Genomic DNA, 26,028 nt, shown 5'->3' with positions numbered 1-26,028 from the left:
TCAGGTTTTGTTTTCATTGTAGTACAAGCAAGATAAATAGCTCCAAGACAAACCAGAGGGGGAAGAGGAGGGAAGAAATCTGAATTCCTTTATCAATAAATTATTCCATGGCGGGAGTTCTTCATCCATCCCTACTGCTTATGAAAGTTTCTTGGCTCTGAGCCACTGAAGTCTTTGGCTTCCACCTCTACATGATGCAAGTCATGCAGTGGGTGTCTCCTACACCACTTGAAAGAAGCGGAGGGGGAAAGCCCCCAAAACCCAAGTAGCCCTTCATATGAATTACACAGTGTTGACCGTATGAACTTTCCATGTCCTTAAAATAAATAGGAGCCAGTAGCACAGACACAACTGCAACCGCATTCAAGTGTCCACTGCTGATCTAACAAGTCCCCTTGTTTGGACAAACAGCCGCCAGACACTTGGCATGCTTTCACTGAAATGTGAGTACTTTTCCCATAGAAAGAGAAGCATCCTAGGGGGATAAAGCCAGGGGAGCAGTCAGAAGCAAAATCACACGCTCCCCCAAACACAAACACATAATTAAAATACACAAAACAGGCATCACAGCAGAGTGGATGAAAATCCGGTGACTTACAGCAGACTGTCCCCCAGGGATCCATCTCCCAAGACAGACTGCTTGTTGACATCACTTCCTTGGCAAGGGCTTTAAACATTTTATCAGCCATTTCAAGCACCTGAACTACATCATCACCCCTTACAGAAATCTGCTGGAGTCATTTGTCATCCTGAGCCATCACCATCTGGATTGCACCTCTCCAGGCTGCTCCCCTCTTGCCGTCAACTGAAACTTTATAGCAAGATAAGCCAAAGGATTTCTCAGTTATCCCTGACCCTGGAGGGCTTCAGCCAGCAACTGCCCCTGGGGAAATTAGTCTTTTAAGGGTTACAAGATGCCTGCATTCCCTTGAGTATCATGCCCAGTCTTATTCTCTTGATGGGCTACTGGGAATGGCTGGTTGGTTAGTTTGAAGTTTCTCAGAAGACAGCCTTGCTGCCTATAGTAGATGAAAGCCCACCCTAGAGTAAGTCACAGCGCTAAGAAAGGGTCTCTCGTGGGGACTGTTATTACATCTGTTGGTGACAGGAATCCTTTGGGTTTTCTCAGTGGTTTCACCACCTTGCCTCAAAAGTTGAGCGTACGTAGCTTGATAGTCACAACTATACCTGAAACATTACAGCACTAAGCAAACAGCGTACTTTACTTTTAGGGATGTCCACTTGGTTTCAAACATTTGCACTTAATGATTAAACATAAAATTGTGTGAACTTACATTTCAGCTAAAGCCAGTCTTTTGCATTGTGGTTTTATGGTATTAAAGGTACAGGCTTGCTGTGCCTTTTAATACCAAATGCAAAATATGCAGAAAACACTTTGTGTAAGTGGGAAATGCTTTCATACTGGTGCTCTCACCTACAGTTTGTGATAGCTGAGCATGGCTGAGACCTCCTGTAAGACAACCTTGTGTGTATCTGTGCTGCCTTTGGGAATAGCTCATTTCCAAGAGTGAGGACACCATTTCAAGATGACACATTAAAACTAACTAATTACAATTTGCAACTCTATGCCTAACCCTTCACTGCACCCTTAGAAAACCTAATCTAAAGACAGAATAAAAGGACAGATTGCTATTCAAAATTAAAATCTACAGCTGCCACAGCTGTAGCTATAGCTTAAATCACAGCGAAGAAAGGCAAAACCTTCACTCAGTGAAAAAAGTCTGGCAGCGAATGATACTTAACCCCAGAAAGTCAGTTCTGATGATGGTTGTTTTATGGCAAGGTAGACCATAACTCGCAGCAGAAAAAAAAAAATTAACTGTAATTTCACTGCTAGTTATATCAAAGCATTTCCTGAGTAAGCCAGCAAGGCCAAGTTTTGTCAGCGTCGTTCAGCTACAATTAAAAGACAGCCCTTGTCCCTAAGAGAGTTTACAACCCAAAACAGGCAAGTGAGGGGGAAGACGTGCTTATCACCATGCACATTAAAACTTCAAGACAGTAGATAGCCCCAGGATTCACGCTAATGAAATCTGGAAGCAAACACAACAGATAAAAAGACATTAAGAACAGAAAGAGGAAGACCTTTACATGACTAAAGGTGTCTACATTAAAAACTAAAACAGAGTTATTTATGTCTAGAACATGCATCATAAAGAAGTCCCATAAAAGCCTTGATGAAACAGTAATTACTGCTTAGGCTGCCAAAAAAAGTTGATGTAAAGCAACTTAGCTTCAGTACCTTCAGTGGAGTACCTTGCTCACAGCAAGGTTTTCATTTTGGTACTGCAAGTGGATGAGATTTTATTTCTTTTCATGTTTAAAAAAAAACAAAACAGTAAAATGCTTAAAGCCGGTACATTATTTCAAGCCTCGTGTTTTGATTCCCGTAACCTGCCATTAGCCTTCCTCACCTTAGAGGAGCCTTCCAGTACCTAAAGGGGCCTACAGGAAAGCTGGAGGAGCTTTTTATAAAAGCAAGTAGTGACAGCATAAGGGGGAATGGCTTTAAACTGAAAGAGGAGAGATTTAGGTTAGATATTAGGAAGAAATTCTTTACCATGAGGGTGGTGAGGCCCTGGCACAGGTTACCTATTCCTGGCCAATGTTCAAGGATGGGGCTTGGAGCAACTGCTCTAGTGGAAGATGTCCCTGCCCATGGCAGGGAGTAGGAGCTGGATGAGCTTTAAGGTCCCTTCCAACCTAAACCAATTTACAACTCTAATATTCCACCTGGCAAGATAAGGAGTATTTTCCATTAACTAAAAAACAAGTTAAGGCTGGCATTTACCAATGGTTTTCATAACTACAAAGCAAAATGAATTCAAAAGTGCTCATCTTAGTAAGAAAGCAATAATGGGCCCAAAAAAAGGAAGAAAGTCCCTGATAAAATGAAACCAAGTGCCATGCAGTTTCAGCAATACAAAAGCAAGTGCTGGCCAATCTTTTGCATGCATGCCTGAGTGTATGCACTGGAGTGTATGCCTGGAGAGAGTTGTGGTCTATGTAAGCTGGGTTTAGCTGGTCGGTATGATAGCAAAGCTGGCCAGGAATGCTAGCTAGGCACTAATATCCCCTTGCCTTGCCTGCTCTCTTCTTTTAATAGATGGTACATCAACTTCAGAGAAACAGCAGACACACCTCATGGGGCCACCAGATGCAGACTGGTCTCCATCCTGGAAAGGCATCCCACCACATCCCCATACCGCAGTGCTACTACCAGCCCAGGAGACCTTCTGCACATCCTGCACTCCTCCCATGCCATGTATTTCTCCCAACAGAGAAATGCCCAAATGCAGATCCCCAGCCTCTCTCACCTACTTGCTTTCACTACTGAAACCTTCACTCTGCCCAATCTCCTTTACAGCTCCCACTGGTGACTGCTGAATTTGGATCTGGATTTCAACCTCTTAGTAATCCAGACGCTTATACAGAAGCAAGAGGGTTCTGGAGGTGTCTTGGTTTTGCTTTTAATGGTTGGTGTTTTAAGGACTTCTCAGAGCATCTTGCTGGGACTGGAGGAAGCAAAGGTGGCTGGTCTGCTCAGGTACACTTCATCTCCAGCCAAACTTCTTCTAGCTTCATCAATGAAACCCTCTTGTCACACCAGCCAGATCTGGATCAATTCAAGTCCCCTCTGAAGCCTACACTCCCATCCCTCACAATTGTAACCCTAGTCCTCGCAACCCTCACAGTGCTACTTATGATCCCTGCCTGTTGCCAGAGGTGTCTGGCTACCTCTGGGCACTTCTTAGGGGCTGAAGAGCTAAGGAAGCAGTCCACAGGTCTTCAAAAACCACTACAGTAGAGACACTGAGAACTAAACCAAGGGATTCTGTCCTACTGGTAAACACAGAGAAATCACAAAACTGATATATTGCAAAGAAACCTCAGTTTTTCATTTTCTTCATCAGTTTTTGGCTGACTCCAGCAGCCCCTCCCCATATTGCTCTTTCATCTGTGCTTTTATAATTACCAGCCTACAAAAATATGCCATCTCAGACAACTGAATAGAAGTAAATTTTGATTTCTGTATTTGAGCTTATCTTCCCAGGATGTGACATACCATTACACCAGCTCAGAGTTGCCTGATCTTAAATCACTGCCCACAACTCCCACTGCAGCCAGCCTGCATCCTCTGCAAGGGCAGTTTTCCAGAACTGAGATATTCCTGCCAGGCAGATACAACCTTGTGCTTTGAATCCCCACATTTTAGAGGGCATTTAGGTTCATCCTAAAAATATTGCAGCATAACTTAACCACCTGTAAACATTAAATGCTGCCTGCTAATTGACAGGTACAATATTTACTGAGGGTTACATACCAGCAAACAGCCTGGCAGATTTGTTTATACATAGTGATAGCAATGCCAAGTGCACAGACCAAGATACGGGAGATGAAAGAGAGCCTGAAGAAGGGTACTGATACATGCACACAAACCAGTAACACAGGAATCTCCTGGCAGGTTCACTTGACAAACAGTGTTTGTTTCACCTCTCGTTTCACGACTCAGCACGGCTGTTATTAGCAGCACACAGAGAGAAAACAGGGGGACAACTGTTCCTCCAATTCATGGGAGAGGAGGAACCCTGAAAGCAAATGACACTGAAGACACATGGATGCCTCAAAAGCACTCCCAACATCCCCAAAGCATCAGCTGCAAGCTGACTGTTGTGTTCAGTACAGCACTGGCTGAAAACATGCATATCTAATCCAAACTCTTCTCCCCTATTTTGGTTACAACTTCAAACTAAATTTCTACAGGGAGAAAAGAAGGTATTTTCTTGGACTCCATGTTCCAATTTCAGTAATTCTCCACTCTGTGTCCTGGGGCAGAGGAGGAGGAAGGAGCAGTGGAGAGGACAGCAAAGTCCTGCGCTGGTCACTGAGCAGCTTCTCCAAGCCTCTCCTCCCACCTGAAGCTGGCCACTTCCAGCTCCACTGGAGGCTGGCTCTTGTCCTCTCAAAGCAAATATAGTGCTCCCCAAAGGCACAGGACTGACAGCCCTGGATATTCAATTAACCAACATGTGGAGGAGATGGTGAGCATGGGGCGGGCAGTGGGGATGGAGCTGCTTTCCCCATGGAGACGGTGCCCTGCCAATGTACCTCATCCCTGCTCAGGAGGAGATAACTCATCCTGCGGCTACAAGATGTTTGGCTCAGGCTTTGAAGTCTGGAAGGAGGCTGCAACTTCTGACACGACATCCTGGATGCTGTTTTCAAAAGACTCCTGACACAACTGGATCTCACATGCCTGAGTGCCAGGTCACGTTTTGAAAATGGAGCTGGAAGTGAGATTTGAGGCTCCCAAGTGTATTTATTCCTTGCCTTATTATTTTTATTTAACCCCCCCAAAAAAAACCCAACAACCAAAAACCCAACAAAAAAAACAAGACTTGATTTTGAAAACTTTCTTCACTGTCATATTCAATATTTACTAAGAAACTGAATTAACCCACTCATTACTCTGATAGCAGCTACCCCACGGGTCTTGAAGTGATGGGTTTCTAAAGGTCCCATCATCCTTAAAAAGCAAAGAATGATCAAGGCATGCTGTTCAGGCTCCAGCTATTCTTATTTCTCCTCATTCAGATGTCAGGAAAATGTACTGACAAACAGAGGTCATATTTCCAAATAAAATATTAAAAGGGGGCAGGGAGAATTAAAAGAAAGAGAGAGAAGCAATTTTACTAAATGGCTGTGCCTCCCAACACACTCCATGACATACACCACAACTGAACAGATTATAGCTCTTGAATTTCCAGCAACTCAACTATGCTTTTACATTTCAAGAAGCCACCTTGTATGTGCTTTGCATTAAAAATGTATTTATTGCTCACATTGATACATACATGTTCTGAATTTAACAATTTACTTCAGACCAAAATAACTCAAACCATCAAGGTACCTCTAGCACAAGATGGCTCTGGATCAAGAGTTTATTTTCCATATGCATATATATAATGTTGGCTTTTCACTTCCTCAAAACAAACTCTGATCATCTTCATTTATAACACGTGTTTAATTAGGTGTCTTTAGAACAGATTCAAGAAGTTTTTATATGGACCAGAGCTTTCAAAATACTGCAGGATTTCTTTATTTAAACTTGTAACGTTTTCCTTCAGAAAGACTGCATTTACAATGCTTGCAGAACAGTACACAAACACCCCTTTCTGTTCCATGAAATCCAACATGTCTCCCTGATGGGAACAGCAGCTTTTCTCAATTACCTTTCTTTAGGACCAGCATTTTTAAAATTGGTTTTAGCCCCTCTGATGTACTTTACATTAAATCTGTGCAGGTTCACAACCACCATCACCACCACCCTGCAGTAGTACTGGGGGGCACTAATTCAGAGGGCATGTTTAAACTCGTGCTTTTCTCTACAGAATTTAGTGATGAGACATCCTCTCATACTGCTCTATTATCAGCTTTGAAGTCTTAAAACCAAAACCAGCTGCTGCAGCAAGCCCCAAGCCCAGCAAAGCAGCGTTCATCTGTTTATACTATCAGCGTCTCTGGAAAGATTGGCAGACAGCTCTTTTGGTGATAGATGCATACTGAAACCTGATCAAGGTTAGGGATATTTTTCTCCATCCAGCAATGCTGCAATTCTAGCCAGGCAACAAACCCCCAAGATCTCCATTAGGAAGAAGAGAGAAGCAATGAAAGTCCCAATCCCACTGTCATCCCAAACATTAACAAATCGTCCATCTCATCAACTCAAGAGAAAAACTCACAATAACTTCCATGTGGTTCCCAAACACTGGCCAAGCAAGTTTTGTAACACTGTGGTCTGGTGCATCAAAAAGGAAGGCTTCAATTCCGACGTTAAATTAACACGAGCTTTAAGGTGATGCTAAGCTCAGACAAAATGAAGCCCCAAAGGACAAAGTGACAATGTTCCACTGACATGTCCTGCGCTGATGGTGTAAGGTCATCAGCTGTCTCAACAAAAGAAATCCTGAGGCTGGCCCTGACAGGTCAGACATACAAGGACCTTCACCTGCATCATGGATGGAGTGTGACAGAGGTTTCTCACTGCTATTATTTAACATTCTAATCATCCTCCCCCCCTTTTTTGGACCCCATCCCACAGCTCGGTGCCTCGACAGCATGGGCTGTCACCCAAAGAGGCTCAACCTGAGGATGGAGTACTGAAACCAGAGAAAATGCTTGAGACATTCCCTTAATTCACCTGCACGCCTGCTGCTTCCTTCTCTAGAAAACCCCAATGCAAACGTACCTGGGCAGACTGGTCACCTATGTCTGGCACACCACCATCTGACAGCCGGCAACGGTACTGTCCCCCAGTGCCCTGAATCTGCTCTTCCCCGTTGCTTTCTGCTTCCAAGGTCTCTGGCTGAGTAACCTCCACCTCCATCGGGGTGCAGTGCCCGTTCCCGTGCTCCGGGGCTGGCTTTTCTTTGCTGTCCTTGCTGCCCGGTGTTCTGGTGATGACCCCAAACTTCCTGGTCCTTTTCCCATTCTGAGCAGCCCTGTCGCTGGGTTCTGGGCTGGGCTTGGCTTTGGGGTCACAGCTGTTGCTGTTGTTGCCGTTGGAGGGAGGAAGAGGGGCTTTGCGCTTGATGCGGCGCAACATGATCAGGTAGACGAAGCCGCCATTCCAGCACTGCTCGGCCAGGTAACTGCAAGGAAAGGGATGTGCAGGGTTACTGACTACTCACCCCATGGTGTCCGCATCCTGCCCCAGCACCCCACGCTCCATGATGTTCATGCACCTTCTCAGGCGGCTGATTACCCAATGTGTGGATACACTAGGACACCTTGAGGCACCAGCAAATTCTCTCTTCCTTCAGTATTATAGGGAAATAGTACCAGGAATAATATCAGGAATAATAACAGCCCTACCAGTCATCCATGCTGATCGCACCGCAGCGTAACAGGACAACTGGTAAATGCCACCAAACCTGTTCCCACCACCCAACCTCCAGACCAGCAGCATGGCAACATAGAAAGGTGGAGCAGAAAAACCAAAGCAGAGAGTAGTTACAATGCGGCATTAAAATAAATAAACAATTTAAAACAATATTATAAAACCAGGCAGGCTTCATTTGCGCAGCAGCCCATAGAGCATTTGCATCTGAAATGAGCCTCCTTAGTGAAACTCATCTTCTGCTTCGGTGTACATACATGCTTTGAAGGCCTCAGGGAGAAAAACATTAATAAATCAGTCACTAGGGTAAGCAGGCATAGCACTTACAGCAAAGCGTGGCACTATAAGGTATCCCAGCTCCTGTAAAGGGGTCTGGAAATAAGGTGGGTTTCCTTTACAGCAAACATATCAAAGCAAGAGCCGAGTCACCTCAACTGCAAGAAGCAGCCACCAAGTTCTCATATTGGAGCAAAGTATCGCCTCCCCTCCCCAAGGCTCTGGACATGCCTTGCAGGAATTAACATTCTGCTTCAAATACTCAGCGACCTTACAGAAACTGCACCCATTGATGCAAAAGGGGACTCTTAACTTCATGCCTCTTTTGGGAAAGGATATACCTCAACCCAAATTCTTGAAATATTTGGGTTCTGAGCCAAGGGTGTAACCAACTCAGAGTACAAACAAGCTGGAATTTGTACTTTGCAGGTTTGTATGTGCCCTTTCACACTCATTTAGGCCCTAAAACATACTGTTCTTCTCACTAGTGAAAGCAGCAAGGATTTCCTAGAGGATCGAATAAGCCTCTGCTGCAGCTGCAATGAACTCTTCATTAACACAGAGGAGCTGCTGAACCTGCAGTTATCAGGGAGATGAGAAACTAGGTGTGGATGGAGTTAAACCACAGATCATAAGAGAAAACAACACAGCACTTGAGGCAGAGAGAAGAGCAGTGACTCAGGCATACTCCCAACAACTTTTTCTTCTTCCCTGGTGCTTGTAGGCTGGTTTTCCCCTTTCCTTTCTAAAAAGTTCTTTGGCCTTTAACAGAACCCCTCAAACTTATTCCCGCAAAGAGGTGACCTACTGGCAAAACAGGAAAAGTGGCTATGATAAACCCTGAAGCAAACTTCTGGACAGAGGAGTAAGGAAAGCACTCTCAATTAGTCAAAGTAATCTGGACCAGCCTGGCAGTGGCTGGAAATGACACGGGGTGTGTGTATTCCTCTCTAAGGACATGAGCTAAGAGTTTCAGTCCACTTCCCAAAGCTTAGATGCTCCCTGCAGACAACACCAGCATTCAGATAACTTGTATTTAATTAGGAAGACCAATGCCCAAATGAATATGGCAACTACATAGCTTCAGCAGCAGCCCTGGAGCAACAGAGGAGAAAGACAAGTCTGTTGGCTGTTTCCCCAGTGAATATAAACCAGCCTCCTACTCCCTGGATGGTCCACCCAGCAGTTTTCACCAGGCAAGTCTTCTCCCCCCACCCTTTTTTTCTTTTTCCTTAAACATAAAGAGTATTTAAATAACACCCTAAGACAATCTTCTTTCAAACGTCTGAACGCAGACAGCCATTGAGCCCCACTGGTTGGAAAGTCTCTGGAGCCAAAGCCATCTAGGTGGCTCAGGGATGCGCCCAGAGCTAGCAGAACGTAAAGGGTTAGCTAAAAAAAACCCAACCCAGAACTAACATGGAAGTATTTCTGATTATCAAGTTAAAAGAAAAAAAAAAATCTTTTAATCAACAGGAAAGGGGCAGTTTTGTTCCAGAAACAATATGGGCTGCCTGCTTTTCACATTTATCTTTCAACTCAAATTTCAAGGCAGCCAGTAAAGTTGATTAAAATTCATGACTTTTGCTTGCAGCAATACCACTGCACTCTGATCCATCACCCATAAGCCTGATAGCACTGCTTCTTCTGGCACACGTAAACAGAAAAGCAGCTCCTCTTCCACAGTCCTGTGGCTTACAAGGGTGCTGCCCACCCTGTTTTTATGCAGTCAGTTCTGCCTGACTTGTTTTCATGCAGGTGCATATATGGTGTTTGGGGTTTTTTTAAACACCAATCTCTATCTCTGAAGTAATCACTGATGTATTTTTGAGTGCCAGTAACCAAGTGCTTGCATTAATCAGCTACTTGATTTAGGAGCTAAGGGGAATGAGAAAGAACTTAGCGTATGTCCAAATAAAGTAATCTGAATACAGGCAAAAATAATTTACTATTTCACCTCCACTCGTGGCACATTTATACTGTTCATCAAGTGTAAAGCTATGAAAAGGAGAGAAAGAAGGGAGGTTTTTTTAATATTCACTGTTCACAGACCATGAACATCCCTACAGTCTGGAGAAGGGTTACTGTGAGCTGTAATAGATGCAGCTGCACTGAAGTCAGCGGAGGCGTACTGATTTACTCCATATGTTGAGGTGGCCTGCATGTTCCAGGCGTGCAGCCTGTAGTAACTCACGGGTTTATGTCTTCTTGAGTACTTCTCAGCAGTTCAAAGCACACAATAAGTTTCCATGAAAAAAAAAAGAGAAAAAAAAAAAGGAGAAGTCTTCCATGGGTCAGCAAGCAATTACCTTGCATGGCAGCAAGTGTCTGCATACATCAGATGATGTCAGGTATTTCCAGACAGGGTAAATCCAGCTAGTACCAGTGATGCAGTATGGGGCATCAGTATCTCAGAGTCTGTTTTGAACCAAAGACCAGACATCTTGTACTGGAAAATCAGTGCTGCTATAACACCAAACTCATACAACAAGATAGGAAACTTAGTATTCCAAGAATTCATGGTCATTCCAAGAAAAGGAGGTTAACCAAGGAGCCTGAGCCACCTTTAAGTTCTGCTAAGTACATGCTGCCTACTTCTTTTTCCTTTGACATTTCTTCCCCATTGAAGTAGGAAGAAAAAAAAACAAAACAAAACCTCAGGGAAGCACAGCAACCTCTCGACACTGGATGAAAGATGGGAAAAGTTGTATTAAAGGAGCAAGAACCTTCAGATTTTTAATTACTTTCTATCAGTCCAGAAGCATCCCACGCCAGAAGGGAGTAATGGGATGGATTCAATAAAATGTAATTATACAGCCTCTAGACTGAATAAAACTGCAAAAGCTATATAGCACCCCAAATCCCATTTCTCTGAGGGTTTCATATGCACAGTGCAGACAACTCTTTTTTTAGATTTGGTCCCTGTAGAGTGCTCACAGAGATTTTAGCAATCAATACACCAAACGTGTCTCAGGCATGATTAGAGCTAATGAGTACACACGGCTCTTAGCACAGATGTGGGGAATCAGCTGCAACCTCCACGTTGTCTCTTAGTCTGAACACGGTCTCCAGCTTGGATTGAAAAGGTGCATGGAGCAAGAATATCCCTAATGCAGCTTTGATTGATCCGAATTTAATGAAAACTGAGACTCTAAAACTTACTTTTCCCAATTTTGGTTTGCAGGGGATGGAGTAGAATTTAGTGAAAGCCCTGGATCTTATACACCAGCTAAGAAGCCTTGGGCAGCTACTCCTACAGCCAGCAGATGACAATACATAACAAATTCTACCATCACTGATTTTAAGAATGCAAGAGATTTCACCAGCTGATCATACATCTGTTAGTATTAATTACTAAATCATAACATTATACCAGCAGAACACCCACCCACACTTTCTGCATTTGCCAGTCTGTGCAAGGTAGTGTCAAGTCTCCTCAGCACAGCTTGGAGTTCCCTAATGCTGCAGCAGTATCTCCCCAGGCAGGGTCTAAAACATCACTGAAACATCAGCTTGGAACCACTTCCCACTGGGATGCTCAGAAGGAAGGACCACCCAGCTGCTCCTGCTGTTTTGATCTCACCCTGGCACCAGCAGTGGTAAAACCTCAGCCCATATGAAACACCACCTTAAGCAGTAAGCAGACTTGTTCTTGTCTGTAGGAAAGAAGCCATGAAAATGTTAATAATCCTTGAAACCAAGGGAAAACTACACTTGAAACAGAGCTGGAAAGTTACCTCTTGCAAAGCTCAACCACAGGATGGAAAATGATGCAACTGGTGGCTTGTATCAAGGGGGCATTTAATACTCTTTTTGTTATCAGAGCTACCAAAAGATGGACTCTTCCACTTCCTTTGGAGATGACTTCGATTTACACAGCCAAATCCATTTCTCCCCTACACAGCTGAACTGATTGCTATGATCATAAAAACTGATAAACTCACTGAGTTTATTCCAAGTTCATCGGCACGCGTGTGAAGTGTCAGACTTGGAAATGCTATCTTGGAGTAAGCCAGTTGTTTTATCATTTATATATATATATATATATATATATATATATATATATCTGTGTGTGTGCATGTATAAAGGTTTGCAGACTTGACAAGAGCATGCTGCAACAAGCTCTCTGTCACATCCAATCTCACTTGAACAAATGCAGACAGCCACACTACACTACAGAAAACCAAACCAGATTCAGCAGCCATTAGAAAAGCATCTGGATCCACTTTAGGATCAGAAATATTGAAGAAGTATGTTTATTTTACACTAATAGTACTATTTAGCAATTCTCCAGAACCTTTCATCCTGATAAATCAGAAAGTGCTTTGGGAACGATACACACAGAGCATCATTGACATCTCACCAGCCAGCCCATTGTGTAGCTCACCAGGGCACAAAGAAGAAACCTCAGCCAAGATGACTGCTTTCAAAGTCCCCCCACTCCTCCTCTGGGACCTGTAATGTCCTTAGCAGGACAGACAGACCACTAATTCTTATGCTTTCCTCTGAAAGATTCTGGCATAGTAAAATGTCTTGAAACTCAATCTTCTTCAGGCTGGAAAGATGAAGGGCAGCACAAATCCTTGCAGAACTGAGCCCCAAAGGGGATTTTAAAAGCTAAACTTAACAAACTATCCCTCCATGACACCAGCAAATGCACTCACTTGCTTTTCAGGTAAGGCAGGGCCAATTAATGACTAACAGATAGTGACTGATGGAAGGGCACATGGCTCCTCATGAAATTGACCTTGCTGCCCTCACTGTGCAAGAGCACCCTGACCACTAAAGGCCAGATTTCGGCAAGCACCACGGAGTAATTTTCACACATTGCCATGTCTTAGGGCAGGAACCAAGTCTCCCTTAGTTGTAATCAGGCAAAGGAAAACACCAAGCTACAAAGTCTGGGGCAAACCTTGCTAGTGCCAAGCTTGCAAGAGGTTTCCCCTCCTTGGGGCTGCAGGGACACCCCATGGCCAGCCCTCTTCTCCATCTACCACGAGGACTGCGCTCTCCAACCACAAGTCATCTCAGCAGAAACCAAAGGTGTTGGTAAACCCGCTGCTACTTCAACATACTCCTATAGGCACAGAGCTACAGCACACCAGCAACAAGCTCAATCCAGCACCTCATCACTGACAAGCCCTTTCCTGCCCCAGGCTCTGTGGGCGATGGCACATGCAAGGGACACAGTGTTCTCTGCCTCCCTTAATAAACACCAGCAAAGAGCAAAGGAAAAGTCAGTCATGGACCAGAGAGGCTAAAAACACTCAGGGAGTGCATTCAAACAGCCCAGGGTATGCAAAGGGCTCCCAACTCCCTTTCGAGGATGAGGAGCAACCCTCATCTTCTGGCCAAGGTTAAGCAGCACCTCCCAAAGTCTCAAAGAGGCTGTGGCTTTCTACGCCAGGATACCCAAATTGGTGGCTCTCTAGAGAACAAATCTCTGAATCCAGTTTTTTTGTCTGTGGTATATTATTCACTACTAAATTTACAGCAAGGAATGCAACCAAACCTACTGAAATCTTAGAGGAAAAATGAATTCAGAAGTTAAATTTCAATGTATATTTCTGTGGCCTTTTATAAGCCAGTACAAGCACATTTGGTGCTGATTAGACCCAGTCCCCCACTGCTAGATTAAAACTGCCTGCAGCTTTGAGCATCACACTGTTTGTGCTCACCGTGGCAATGCTCAAGCTGCTTGCAGGCTGGCTGCTGGTATGTGTACAACACAACACCACAGCAGCATCTTGGAAAGGCAAACAGATGGGAACACTGTTCATCAGAGAAACCAAACCACCAAGAATGCAAGACCAACAGGAACGAAGAGTCAAGTGCTGAAGAGCCTCTGGGCAAACAGACCTTTGTTAAGGCTAAGCAAGAGGTCTCAGACAAGACCTCTTTGCCCATCATGAAATCCTGAACTCTCAGAAAAGGGAGTGGAGGGAGGATTGCTGCTGTGTTTTTGTGGGCTCACTGCCTGCTTGCGTCTTTTGCTGGAAGATAAGATTCAGCCTTATGACACAGGACCATGACTAAAGCCTGGTGAGACACCTCATTCTACCTGGTATTGATGCAATGATATGGCTTTGAGTTTGGGAGAAATTAATTCCTTTTTCCTTTGCTGCACTACAGTTTCCTTGCAGCACCTCAGGCAACTCCTTCCAATGCCAACAACATGTTTTGTCTCACAGAGTTGCTGCAAGGTCTAAGGTGGTGAAGCCACTGGTGAAGCCTTTAAGTATTACAGTTTCACAACCCCCCTAACCTGTGGGATCAGCCAAGGCCAAACACCACCATGGGTTTCCTCCCACCCCAGACCCTGCTCAGGGGCTGGCACAGTCATTTGAGCAACAGTGAGGGAACTGATCCAGCTTCAAATTAAGCCAGCCAAAGCAAACTGAATTCAAACACTCAAAACGGGGAGCTTAAGCCCAGCCCAGTGCTATGATCTGGTCACAGGAGTGCAGAGGCAGGGACAGAAGAACAGGGCAGTAGTGGGAAGGGACAACACTTCCGTTCCCCACAGCAGCTCCCACCTACCTACAGAGTGTCACAAACAGCCCCAAGTCCTGGGGCTGCAGCCCCAGGGAAGGGAGTTGCCCACATGGCGCAGACAGAAGCACTGGCTGGCTTTAGTGGGATGGCATGCACACCTCCTGCTTCAGAAACCAAAAGGATAGGCACCCTTGATGCAGATAACAGAGCCCAGCTGAATCACATCCCCATTGCAGGTGTGGAAAGGAGACATGCTAGATCCTTGTAATTATGCTGGCACAGCATAAACCCCACATTCCTGCCATGCATGTTATAGAGATACCTCAGAAGCATGTCCAGGGCTTTCAGAAAGTGACAAGCAGAGCAGGGACCTCCAAAACGCCCAGCAAAAGGGTGAAGGATGTCAACAGCTACACTGAGCTCTCTCCTCTCTTGAGTGACCCTAACCCATTCATTTTGCAACACCCTCCGAGAACAAACACTTTAAGAGGATAACCTGAAGAGCTGCACAGCTTCTCCACACCTAAGGAACCCTCCAAGCTCTGACAGACATCCTAAATGTAACAGATTACACACCTGCAGTTATCTTAAAATCCTTTGGGATTTGTTGATTTATCAGCTGTGAACAGAGCAGTGACATTGCATTTAGACTGCAGAGATTCTGTACTCAAGCTTTACAAAGGACCTGATCCTCCTAAACAAACAGGCATCTCTCACAACAGCACCTAAAAGTCCTGAGAGACAGACATAGTGCTTTTGGGGTTTGGGTCCTAGAAACACAGTAATGGGTACTAAAGAGACAAATTCTATTTTTGTCTTGGCTGGCAGCAGAGTGTACAAACAGAACTGGCCTAATCCAGTCAAACCAGCATGGCACTGAATGCTCCAATTTGTTAGTTCATAGCTCTGCTGCAAACAGACATTTAGCTGGCTATGTGGCCATGCTCACAAGTATCATTTCCAGTCACAAAAGTGAGCAATTTAAGATGAATAATTGCCAGTTAAAAAATTATAAATACTAGCTTTCTACCTTTTCTCCAACAGGCCAAAATGATGAAGTTATAACTGGGCATTAGCACCTGCAATTACAACTAGGTCCATGCTGTGTTATTGCTGTTCAGATGCAGTCTTTCCCACGACAAAAACTTCCTGCCATTCTGAAGACAAGCTCCTGAAGCCCCAGGCATTACAAGCACAAGCTTTTTGTTTGGGAATTAAGAATTGATTGCACAGGGTGCCAATCACCCTCTATGCACTTGCTCTCTTCCTGAGGACTTGGAGACAGGTCAAGTTTTACACATCTCCTATGCTATTGCCAAAGAAGGCATCAATCCCTCCTCCTCTTTGTCCCAGAGGTGGATGTGCCCTCCCCTGTGGGACACGGAATGGCTAGACAAACTCAGTTGCTTCATGCCTCTTGGTAATGCAGCTGCAACATAGGTGTGAATGAGTACATTCGTGTCACTAAACCCACATCTAACCACCACCACCGTCAACAATGGAGAAACTCTCCTTATAGTCCATTTTTACCAAATATTGTTTTCCAAAACATGCCTGCCCTCCTCAGACAAGCTTTTACTGGACTTTTAACCTATCATGGGGCAGTTACTCTAAAGCCTTGTTACTGCAGCATGGATGGAGGGGAAAAAAACCTGCACACGGAGGGGGATATTCACTCTGCAGGGAGCCTGCTAGCCACTGTCCCTCCCAACACCCCCAGGATAAAGGGCTGCCATCAGCAGGGTCTATTGTACCAGTTCAGTACAAATCAAGAGCGGTTCTGAAGCAGATTTCATCTTCCCTATGACTGTGCTTTGCTTTCTATGCCAGTGCAAGTTTCCACCAGGTTCTTATCAGATGAAATTCATGTGGCAGATGTGTGCCAGGAGCACTCTCAACTCATTCTGGTTGCTGTGCTATATAGTGCAGCTGAATGTCCATCAGCATTTGGTCCACGGGACCACACACTGGAGCTAACCCAAAGTAACCCCCAAAATAACCATAGTGTGGAGGTCAGGTCTCAGCTCAACAGCTTCATCCTGCAGACCCCTCCCTTTGGGGCTACACTACTGCCTAATGTAGACATGGGGTAATTGCTCCATGCCCCTAACAAAAGTATTCTCCAATGTATTCATCTGAACGAAGCTTGAAAATGCCAGGGCTGTCATCTATTAGGTCCATGCATGACATTCTGCTTCACAAGAAGTGCAAGGACTCAGAAAGACAAGACTTGCTCACAGGCATGCCCAGCACACACACTGGAATACAAACAGAATTCCTGTTTACTTTTGGAGAAGTTGCTGTAAGTTAACCTTGTCTTCACTGATGTTGTCAATTGCAGAGGTGCAGCTTGTTGTCATTAGTTCAGATGTTGGGCATTTTTATAAACAATGCTTCTGAATTAAGACAACAAATCACAGAAATGTGAATTAAGAGGCACTGGAGCTTTGACATTCAAACTGAGAGACTATGTCAAAATAAAGATTTTACTTTATTACAGATTGATTTGCAATAAGTACTATTTGTTTGTAAATTTTCAGTCTTGGCAAAGTAGCAACCGTGCTGTTCCTACCAAGGTGTAAGACTCACTCCATACCCGAAAGCCCAAGCAAGATCACATTTGCAAAACATGAAACCACCCAACTGGAAAGCACATTGGCATCACATGAATTAAAAAGGAAGGGGTCAAAAGTCACCCATGTCTGACTGGCGTACAAAGAATATACAGCATGTAATGCCTCTCACGCCTCACTCTGAGTGCCCAAATCTTGTCACTGTGTTTCACGCCTCACTACCTTATTTCCAGGGCTCTCCACCTTCTATCCAGGCCATTGTAGGATCACCACTCTAAACAAGTTCTTTCTAAGCATCTGAGCTCTTCCTCCCTGCAAATCTTTTACCTAATTCTGCCTTCAGTTTCCAATCACGTTAGGTAACAGTGACAGACAGAGGTATTCACTGGAGAGAAGCAAGTTTGTACTCAGAACTGAATGGGAAGCTAAGCATGGGAGATACTCTCTGTCATAACCTAGGAATTTTGCACAGATTCAGCACCCAGGTAGGGTGCCACAAAAAATTCCATGGGTGAATGTGTCAACCCCGTGGCACAAAGCTTGCTGGTGGGAGGTCTGTGAGCACACAGGGGATGGACTGTGCCCCCAGCCAGAGCTGGTACAGCAGCACTGGGCAGTGCTAGATCAGAGAAAGGCTAGACAAACTCAGTTCCTTTATGCTTCTTGGTTGCAGCTGCAATGTAGCGGGTGAAATCACCCCTTTCGGATAAAACTTCCTATTTTTCACTATTCAGAAATTATCACAAATGCCGAAAAGAGAGGAGAAAAAACACATCCCATTGGTTTTATTCAAGCAGCAAAGTTTTACAACGGTATTTTAAATGGAAAGAAAAAAAGAACCAAAACCCCAACATATATATTATACATACACACATCTCTGCAACATTATTTTGGCAAATCACATTCTTTAGGTTTTAACATTAGTTCTAATTCCCAAAGTACCGCTTTCCACCGCGAAGTGAAGGTTTTGGATGTCTGCAAGCAATGAAAATGAGAGCCAGAAAATTTAATCAAGTCTATTTTACAGCAGGAAGCGGTGTGCTGGGTTAGAAGAGACTTATTTCCAACGCTTTTGCAAGCTTACTTGAGCTCCTAAGAGGAGCCCTATGAACAGGAAGAGGCCAGGCTTCTAATAACCCTACAACTGCTGGGGGGCAGAGAGGGAAAGAACAAATTCACTGCTTCAATTTATTTGAGAGGACCAATTTTAGAAGCAACGGCTATCTGCCTTCAAAAGACTGCTTGATTTTCACTATTTTCCAGGATTCTTTCTAATACTGAAAACTAATTCTGTAGCTAATTCATCGGTTGCTCCCTCCTTACCAAGGAGGACCAATGCCAGCCATACAGCACCCTCAGAGCTTGTGATATGACCATGAAGTTTACAAAGCCAGAAATTCTACTAACAGCAAAAAAACAGAACCTTTAATCCTCCACTGGAGCAGCGGAAAAGTCTGAAAGTTCAATCTGACAACACTATAAAAAAAACTCTAATAACAGGAAAAAAGAGCCTTAACTCAGACACACAAACACACTCAGATACATGCTATTTTTTGTGACTTTAGGACAGATTTCAGGCTGCAGGAGGCCTGGGGAAGAAGAGAAAAGGAGTGAATTTTCCACAAGTGTGTTCACAGCAGCAAGGCCCTCAATGCTCCCTGAACGATGCCATTACCCATTGCCACACTCACTGAGGGCTCAAGACCAAGCCAACCTCCCTCCAGCCCCCTGTTCCTCCCAGCCAGGCCTTCCTTTCACTCACAGCCACCCTCGCAAACGATATTTTTGTCTTTTGAGGACCACTGCCTGTGGGGACAGGAGGTTTATTTAACATCCCTACTTTGCTCTTGGCCGTGACGACAGGCTGTGCATACAGTAAATCCCAGGGATGAACTGCTTTCGGCTCTAACTATGGGCTTGCTGAACCGTGCTTCCTCTGCATGCTGCGACAGGTTTCAAACCGCAATAACCCGGCACAAAGCACAGCCTCTCTTGCTCAACACTTTCCGTCAGTCACACCAAATCCTTCCTCTCCCACTGCCTAAATACATCTTTGATATTCCTGACATTTGGCAGAATAAAGGACTCGCCCTCTCTAAAAAAAGCAAACCATGCCCATACTCATTCAGTTTTACAATTCTCCATGAGCACAAACATTTCCCATCTGAGCTCCTGGGCTGGGATTATTTTTGTCCAGGCAAGTGCATTGCTTTGCATCCAAGCGCTTCACTCACGGACACTGAGGATGCCCAGGCAGATGCAGATCACCAGCAAAACAAAGGCGACTACCAACTCACTGAGGCTGGCACCAACCCAGGCAGAGACAATCCTCTCCACCTGGGTGACAACCATCCACAGGGTGATACCCCCACCAACACCACATGTCCCCAGGCTCCATCACTCAAGTAAATTTAGGAACTACAGCCAGAACAGTGCAACAAAAGAGTGTGCAAAGTCAAGAGCTGGGCAATGCCAGATGTACATGTGCCTGTCTGTAGTATGTTCGCCTCTTTCCTTTGATGCTCACAGTATAAAACCAGCTTCTAATTACATCCTCACTCTCTGTTCTTACCACAGAGAGGCCAAAAGGGAGAAGAATTAACAAACTCACATGGCAGCAGCAATAAACATTTCCTAACTTTCACTCAGTTTTGCAACACAACAAGACAGACAAGCTCTCCTCAGAGGGCCAATGGATTAGTGCTTGAAGACAATTTCAACTTCCCAACAAATGCACTGCATACAGAGAATTGCTGGATTTAACACAGGTTTTGCAGCCTGCAGCAACCACTCTGCTAGCTACAAAAGATATGAGCACCCCTCTGGCAAGCCACAACAGGGGCTGCAACCCCAGACACTGCCTTCGTTTGGCAGGTCAGCCCCAGCAGCATCCCGAAAAGCAAACATTATTTTAACAGTGAGGAGAGTGAATGGGACTCTGCCTTCTGCATCTATGCACATAACTGGCTTCTCCCAGCAGCAAATCACCCCTCTCAAGCCAAATTCATTAGGATTTGGCCCAAGTTGCAGCTTCATTAGATATTGCCAAACGTGACATAGGCACACTCCAACCTAGGACATGGCAGCAGAGTTAAAAATTATACCTTTTTTTTTTTAATTAAAAAATAAAATAGAGACTGTAAGCTGTCACTGTCCATCAGTCATGTCAGGAGACCATCCCACAATTTTTATTCCTAAAGGTGTCCCTGAGATCCCTCACACCTCCCTCGCACTCTGACAACAAGAGGGGTTATTCATTGCTTTCGTCTCCTTGTAGGCTCAGGAAGAAGCAGGGATTGATGCTGCCACTCACAAGGTGACTGTGGGTACCTAAGCCCAGTGACAGGACTGAATCTATTAACACTGAAGCACAAACACAGGGGCATCCTCCTACCAAGGTCCTGCGCGAGATGCACACTGGGAAAGGATCCCACCCCATGACGCATTATTACAGACCACATTGGGGTTACTGCCCAGCTCACAGGAAATGCTTGGTGCTGCAGCCCCAGGGGCTCTGCAGGTTAAAATAACCCTGGGAGCATACAGAGATATGCCCCATCAAAGAGAATTAACTCTACATGGCTCTGCACTGTGGCTGTAGTTCCCAATACATCACACAATCTCACTTTCACAGAGCAACACAAAATATTGAACCACTGTCCTATTTTTTTTTCTCCCCCCATTTTTATTTTTAGGATCCACCCGGAAATCTCCAGCTCTGGCATCAGACAGACCAGCACCACGTCACAAGAAATCCCCTGTAAGCCTTTTGATGACTTTCATCTATTATTCACTTACCGCAAATCCTTGCCATTAACAAACTGCACTAAGGGAATCCGAACTTTCAAAGCCACAAATCTCCTAATAACTATGGCCGCTTTATACATGCTTCAGGATTAGCCATGTCATCTGGTTAGAAACTCAAAGCTGCTCTTCATTATTGGATTGAACCTGCCTGCAAACAGAGAAGAGATGGATAATACTGCCACTGATTTCAATGGTGTGGGAGCATTCACTACACGACATCCTCCTCCCGGACACATCAATCCCAGTGGCACAAATTTATGCTGTGCTACTGTGCCAAAGACACAGAAACCTCCCTCGAGCACACTAACACCAATCCTAGCAGACAGTATTGGAGCAAACTTGACTGCAAGCACACTTGGGCTTCACACTGGCTCCTAGCATGCAAACCAAAGGCAGTTTTACAACTATCAGCTCTGTGAATTAAGTGTGCTTTTTGTTGCTTTGAAAAATAAGAGCTTATTTAGTCAGTACATCAGCTCTTCAAAGAGCCTTCAAACTAATTAGCCACACTGAGTTACTATTGGAATACAGAGCTTACATGCAATACTCTTGACAATAACAGAGCTGGTGCTTTGGTTACCAAAGCCATAGAATTAGCACAAACTTCATCAGATGCATTTTCCTATAGGCTCCAAATTATATTTCAGACTGAATATTTTCCTTTCCTTCAGTGGATGTGGGAATTCACTTAATTCATTTGCAAGTTCAAAGCAATAATAATTTTTAGTCCATGTGCAGATCAAGAGTTTGAATATTCAACAGTGAGAGATAGGCGAGGGGATGGAAGACAGACAAACGAGAAGACACTGAAAGTGCTGCAATAGAAGATTATATATACTTACATAAATTGATTCTATGATTTCCAACACTCCTTAGTCACCACTCCTCAAGGAAATGGGAAAAGAAAAGAACCCAGGCCCCCACAACACTACATGAAATATTGATAAATGCATGCTATCGAAGCAGAACTTTGTATTATTCCAAATACGTATCTGTATCTGAGAAGAAAGAGAGAGAACTGGAAAGTTACACCTGACTTGCCTTTAAAGAGCTATCAAAGATCTGCCAAAACCAGTAGAAAGGTATATACAGAAAGAAAGACAACAAAAAATAATTAGTACAGACCAGATCAAGACTATTACTATGTGAGCCAGCTGAGACATACCTCTTCCTGTTCCCAGCCCTGGCAGATGATTACATACAGGCATTAGTGTCAGTGCCTGAACAATTTGTAAGTATCTTTATAAGAGAGCAAATTAATTGATTTTTTTTTTCTTAAAAGAGAAGGTAATGGTGGGACTTGATGATCTTAAAGGTCTTTTCCAGCCTAGTTGATTCTATGATTCTGAAGTTAAGATAATAAAGAAGGTAAAACAAATACTTGCTGTAGTACTGATGAGCCATGGCAGCTGTTCCAGATCAACTTTTACAGGACAGGGTGGGGAGGGTTTGCTTAATTTAATGCACAGGGCACACCAGCCAGAGGCAAACCCTCCCTTTTAGACGCAGAGAGGCTGTCAAGCAAAACAAAGTTAACAAATTCCCACAAGACATGCAAAGCCTGGAGAAGCAGACAGCAAGGCTCAAAAAACCTTAATTCCAAGAGTTTCTGCCCATCTCTGCTTCTTATGGCATGTGTTTATTTGGCAGATAAGCCTCTGCTGCTTACAAAAAGAAGAAAAAAGAATAAATCAAAGGCAGCAGCATCACAGGAAAAGAAATTTCCTTTCCCCTTTTGACTTTCATTCATCTGCTTTACGCACAGGTTTACTTACAGTGGAGACCAGCAGGCATGCATCTGAGCGCGCAGCGCTGCTCCCACTCCCTCCAAACCAGTTCCCTCTTCCTCTTCTCCTCCTCCAATCGCCTGCCCCACCCACAGCACCCCAGCTCTTCAGCTCACTTTCCTCCCCAAGGGAATTGCCATCTCCTGCTCCAAAGGCGTTAGAAATCACATTTCTGAACTTCAGAGCAGAACCTGGCAGTGGCTGCAGGAAAAGAGATGCAAGTCCTGACAGAGGGGAGAAACTAAACATTCCCATTACAAATCATACAGCTACTTCATTATTAGCTTATAACATGTCACATAGCTAATTTCCTTGCCCTCCCCTTGCTAAACTTTAACTGAAGGTATTGATTGGACTTGTCAGTGTGTTCTCACATAAGACTGAATTCAATTAAATGAAACACAACCAACAAGATAGCAGGTATTGAATGCCTGCTTAAAAAATAACAAGTAGCAACATGCACAGGCAGGCAGCATAACCTGAAAGGAGGATGCTCCATAGCATATTTTGTAACTGCTATCTGCATGGAAAAAGCCAGCAATAGACTGTCACTAGCAACTGCCTGCAAGTAGCAGAACAGCAGCAGAGCACAACTACTACTGAATCTTACTTCATGCGCTGGATCAGTTTAATCTGAGCTGCATCCACATAAATCCAGAGGGGCTCTATTAAAAACCAGTGCAGTGACTCATCCCATGGAGAGAAGCACAAATTCGATCTCTGGGCATCCATATATTCCTTAAGAAGGCCTTTTGTTTAGTGACAAGAATTTCTTTGTTGGGCAAGCAGGGGGCTGGATCACATCCTTGTGGCAGGACATTTCTGCTCCTCTAGCAACACAGAAGGGCATTAGATGGCTCACATGCAATGCCAGAGAAATACAAGCTGTACATGTGTATGCCGAGCAACCCTGCCATGGGCACTTTAATGTAGTGCTATTGTCAATCTTCCCAAACAGCCATTACAACCCTGCAGCAGCCCTAAGGCTGTCCCTGTCCCCCGAAATCTCCAGCAGCAGAACCTTGACAACCCCTCACCCTCCCCAGAATATGAACAGGCACTTTGCCATCTGCCCCACAAGAACGGGATTTCCTTCCTGGAGTGCAGTGATGGCTCAGAGCCACGGCTGCTCCATCACAGCCTTTCAGAAGGCTTTGCCAAGAAGAGCACAGATCTTTTTCAGACACGTGCTGCCATTCACCAGGAGGCACAAGACTGTCCATGCTGCCAGCCATAACAGCCCTCAACCTCAACACCCATCACAGCAACAACTGCCCCAAGGACTTCCAGCTTCCCCTTAATTCTCACTAAATTTCCCCCCCAAAAAATTGAAGCAATTTGGCATAACAGCCTCCTTGAAGACAGAAATAACCCCCTATCCCCAACCCTAAAGCAAATCTGTGGCTCCTATTTGCTGGCATTTATTCAGATGAGAAGTATCAAAACACATGGTCTCCATTCACTGTGCTCATGGAAGTCACATGCAGCAGATAATCTCAACAAATCACCGCAGAGTACAATAATAACAGACACTTCAGCAGCTGCATGCACCCCAGAAACAAAAGACCCACATTCATCTTAATCACCATTGTGCCCTGTTTCCATGACAATGATCACCCCCGCCCCATTATGCATTAGGACCGAAGTATTAAAAACAGAAACAGAAAAATACTGAAACCCCAGGACAGACACCTGTTGATCCTCTCCTTTTTACCTGGTGCTATCTTGATGCCAAGGCACTATTAACAGCTTCATCTGTTATATGCAAAACCTTAAAATTAGCCTGTTATAGCCTTTTGCTCTGAAACATGGTAGCACTTACTCTCCCATGGACGATTTTTCTTTGGCTGGCTTATTTGATCTCACACCAGTCAAATATAGAAACATACACACATACAGATACAATGCGTGAACTCTCCTCATATGGATGCCATACAAGTACCATATGTTTTATGCATCAGACAGGGATGAAGTCATAAACATGACTGAGATACTACAGTGCCCAAACATATGTAACACATATTAGAAGCAAACACTATATAATATTAATGGACAAAATTCTGCAGCATGCTGGGGGACTGGTTTTGGTTACCTATCAGTTTGGATGCCAGGTTAAAGTCTGGGGTCTGGAGATGGTTAACAGAATAGCTGTTAAATCTAAGATATTAGAGGATGTAGAACTTGGCATTTAATTCAGGACAACAATATAGATATTAATAAAAGTTATAGGATAGTTAAAAATCTAACAAAATGGTTATTAAACACTCAAAATCTGATTAAATTGTACCTTACGGGATTTTGCACCTATCCTTTACATACACAAAACACGTATATTTTATGCAGTAAAATGTGAAGCCTTTTTTGACCTCAATGGGACCGAGCCAGTGCCAGATTTGTCATTTCATCATGTTGTTTGCAAACTCACGCTTCATTTGACCAAGCAGAATCACCCCAATAATGCAGTTACTGCATTTTTCATGCAAGACACTACATATTCCTGAAAACAGAGCTGGCCTAAGCTGCCTGTGTTACCAGAACGCAAGAGGGGGCAAGGGGCAGCATTTTCCTCACAAAGCCGTCCTTGTAGTGACTTTGACTAAAGCCCCTTACTTTGCGAAGTTTTTGGCAAGGACCCTATAGAAATGAACTGGCAAGCAGAGAAAGATGTTGTCAGCACTCCACATGTTCCTGCCCCTTGAAAATCTTAACATATCTTCCAGTTTAGAGGTTATACTTCCTTTCCAAATGTTTTGTTCACAACCCTCCCCTAGCATTTTCACTTTATTTTTTGCAAGGGAAAAGAGACATAAGTTATCCTTCTCGATTTCTCCTAAATACGTAAGCAGGCAACAAGGAAGCTATGCAGCTCCTTGTTCAAGTGGGGAGAGCACAAAGCCAAAGCATGAAGCCAACTATTTGATCAATACTCTTTGATTTAATTAGCTCTGGACCATGCTCAAAGCCGATGCCTTAGAACAGTTGCCACAGGCAAAATAAAGTTTGCAACAGGGATTACTTTCACCATCTGAGAAATAAAAAAGACAGACCCTGGAGGGACTGAGGATGAATTTACCACCTAGAGAGACTTGTCTTCAGCAAAGCAACAGTAGGCTGACTTACCTAGTAGGTGAATTTCTATAAAGAATATAGCTATCACACCAAACCTACT

At 44.2% G+C, this 26,028-nt stretch overlaps 1 protein-coding gene across 4 annotated transcripts in view; it reads right to left on the bottom strand.

Annotated features, from left to right (window-relative positions):
- Window positions 1–26,028, bottom strand: part of PDZD2 (PDZ domain containing 2) — a 143,358-nt gene that overhangs the window by 62,572 nt on the left and 54,758 nt on the right. For 3 of the 4 annotated variants that reach the window (XM_065662077.1, XM_065662074.1, XM_065662076.1), the window contains exon 2: window positions 7,271–7,673. In XM_065662077.1, the coding sequence (XP_065518149.1) occupies window positions 7,271–7,673 (403 nt within the window). Of the gene's footprint in view, window positions 1–7,270; window positions 7,674–21,063; window positions 21,221–26,028 lie in introns of all 4 variants that reach the window. The other variant, XM_065662075.1, reaches the window with a different exon arrangement.

The sequence above is a fragment of the Lathamus discolor genome, chromosome Z, assembly GCF_037157495.1.
Source record: "Lathamus discolor isolate bLatDis1 chromosome Z, bLatDis1.hap1, whole genome shotgun sequence".
NCBI classification, from domain to species: Eukaryota; Metazoa; Chordata; class Aves; order Psittaciformes; family Psittacidae; genus Lathamus; species Lathamus discolor.
This window is presented reverse-complemented; position numbering and strand designations above follow the sequence as displayed.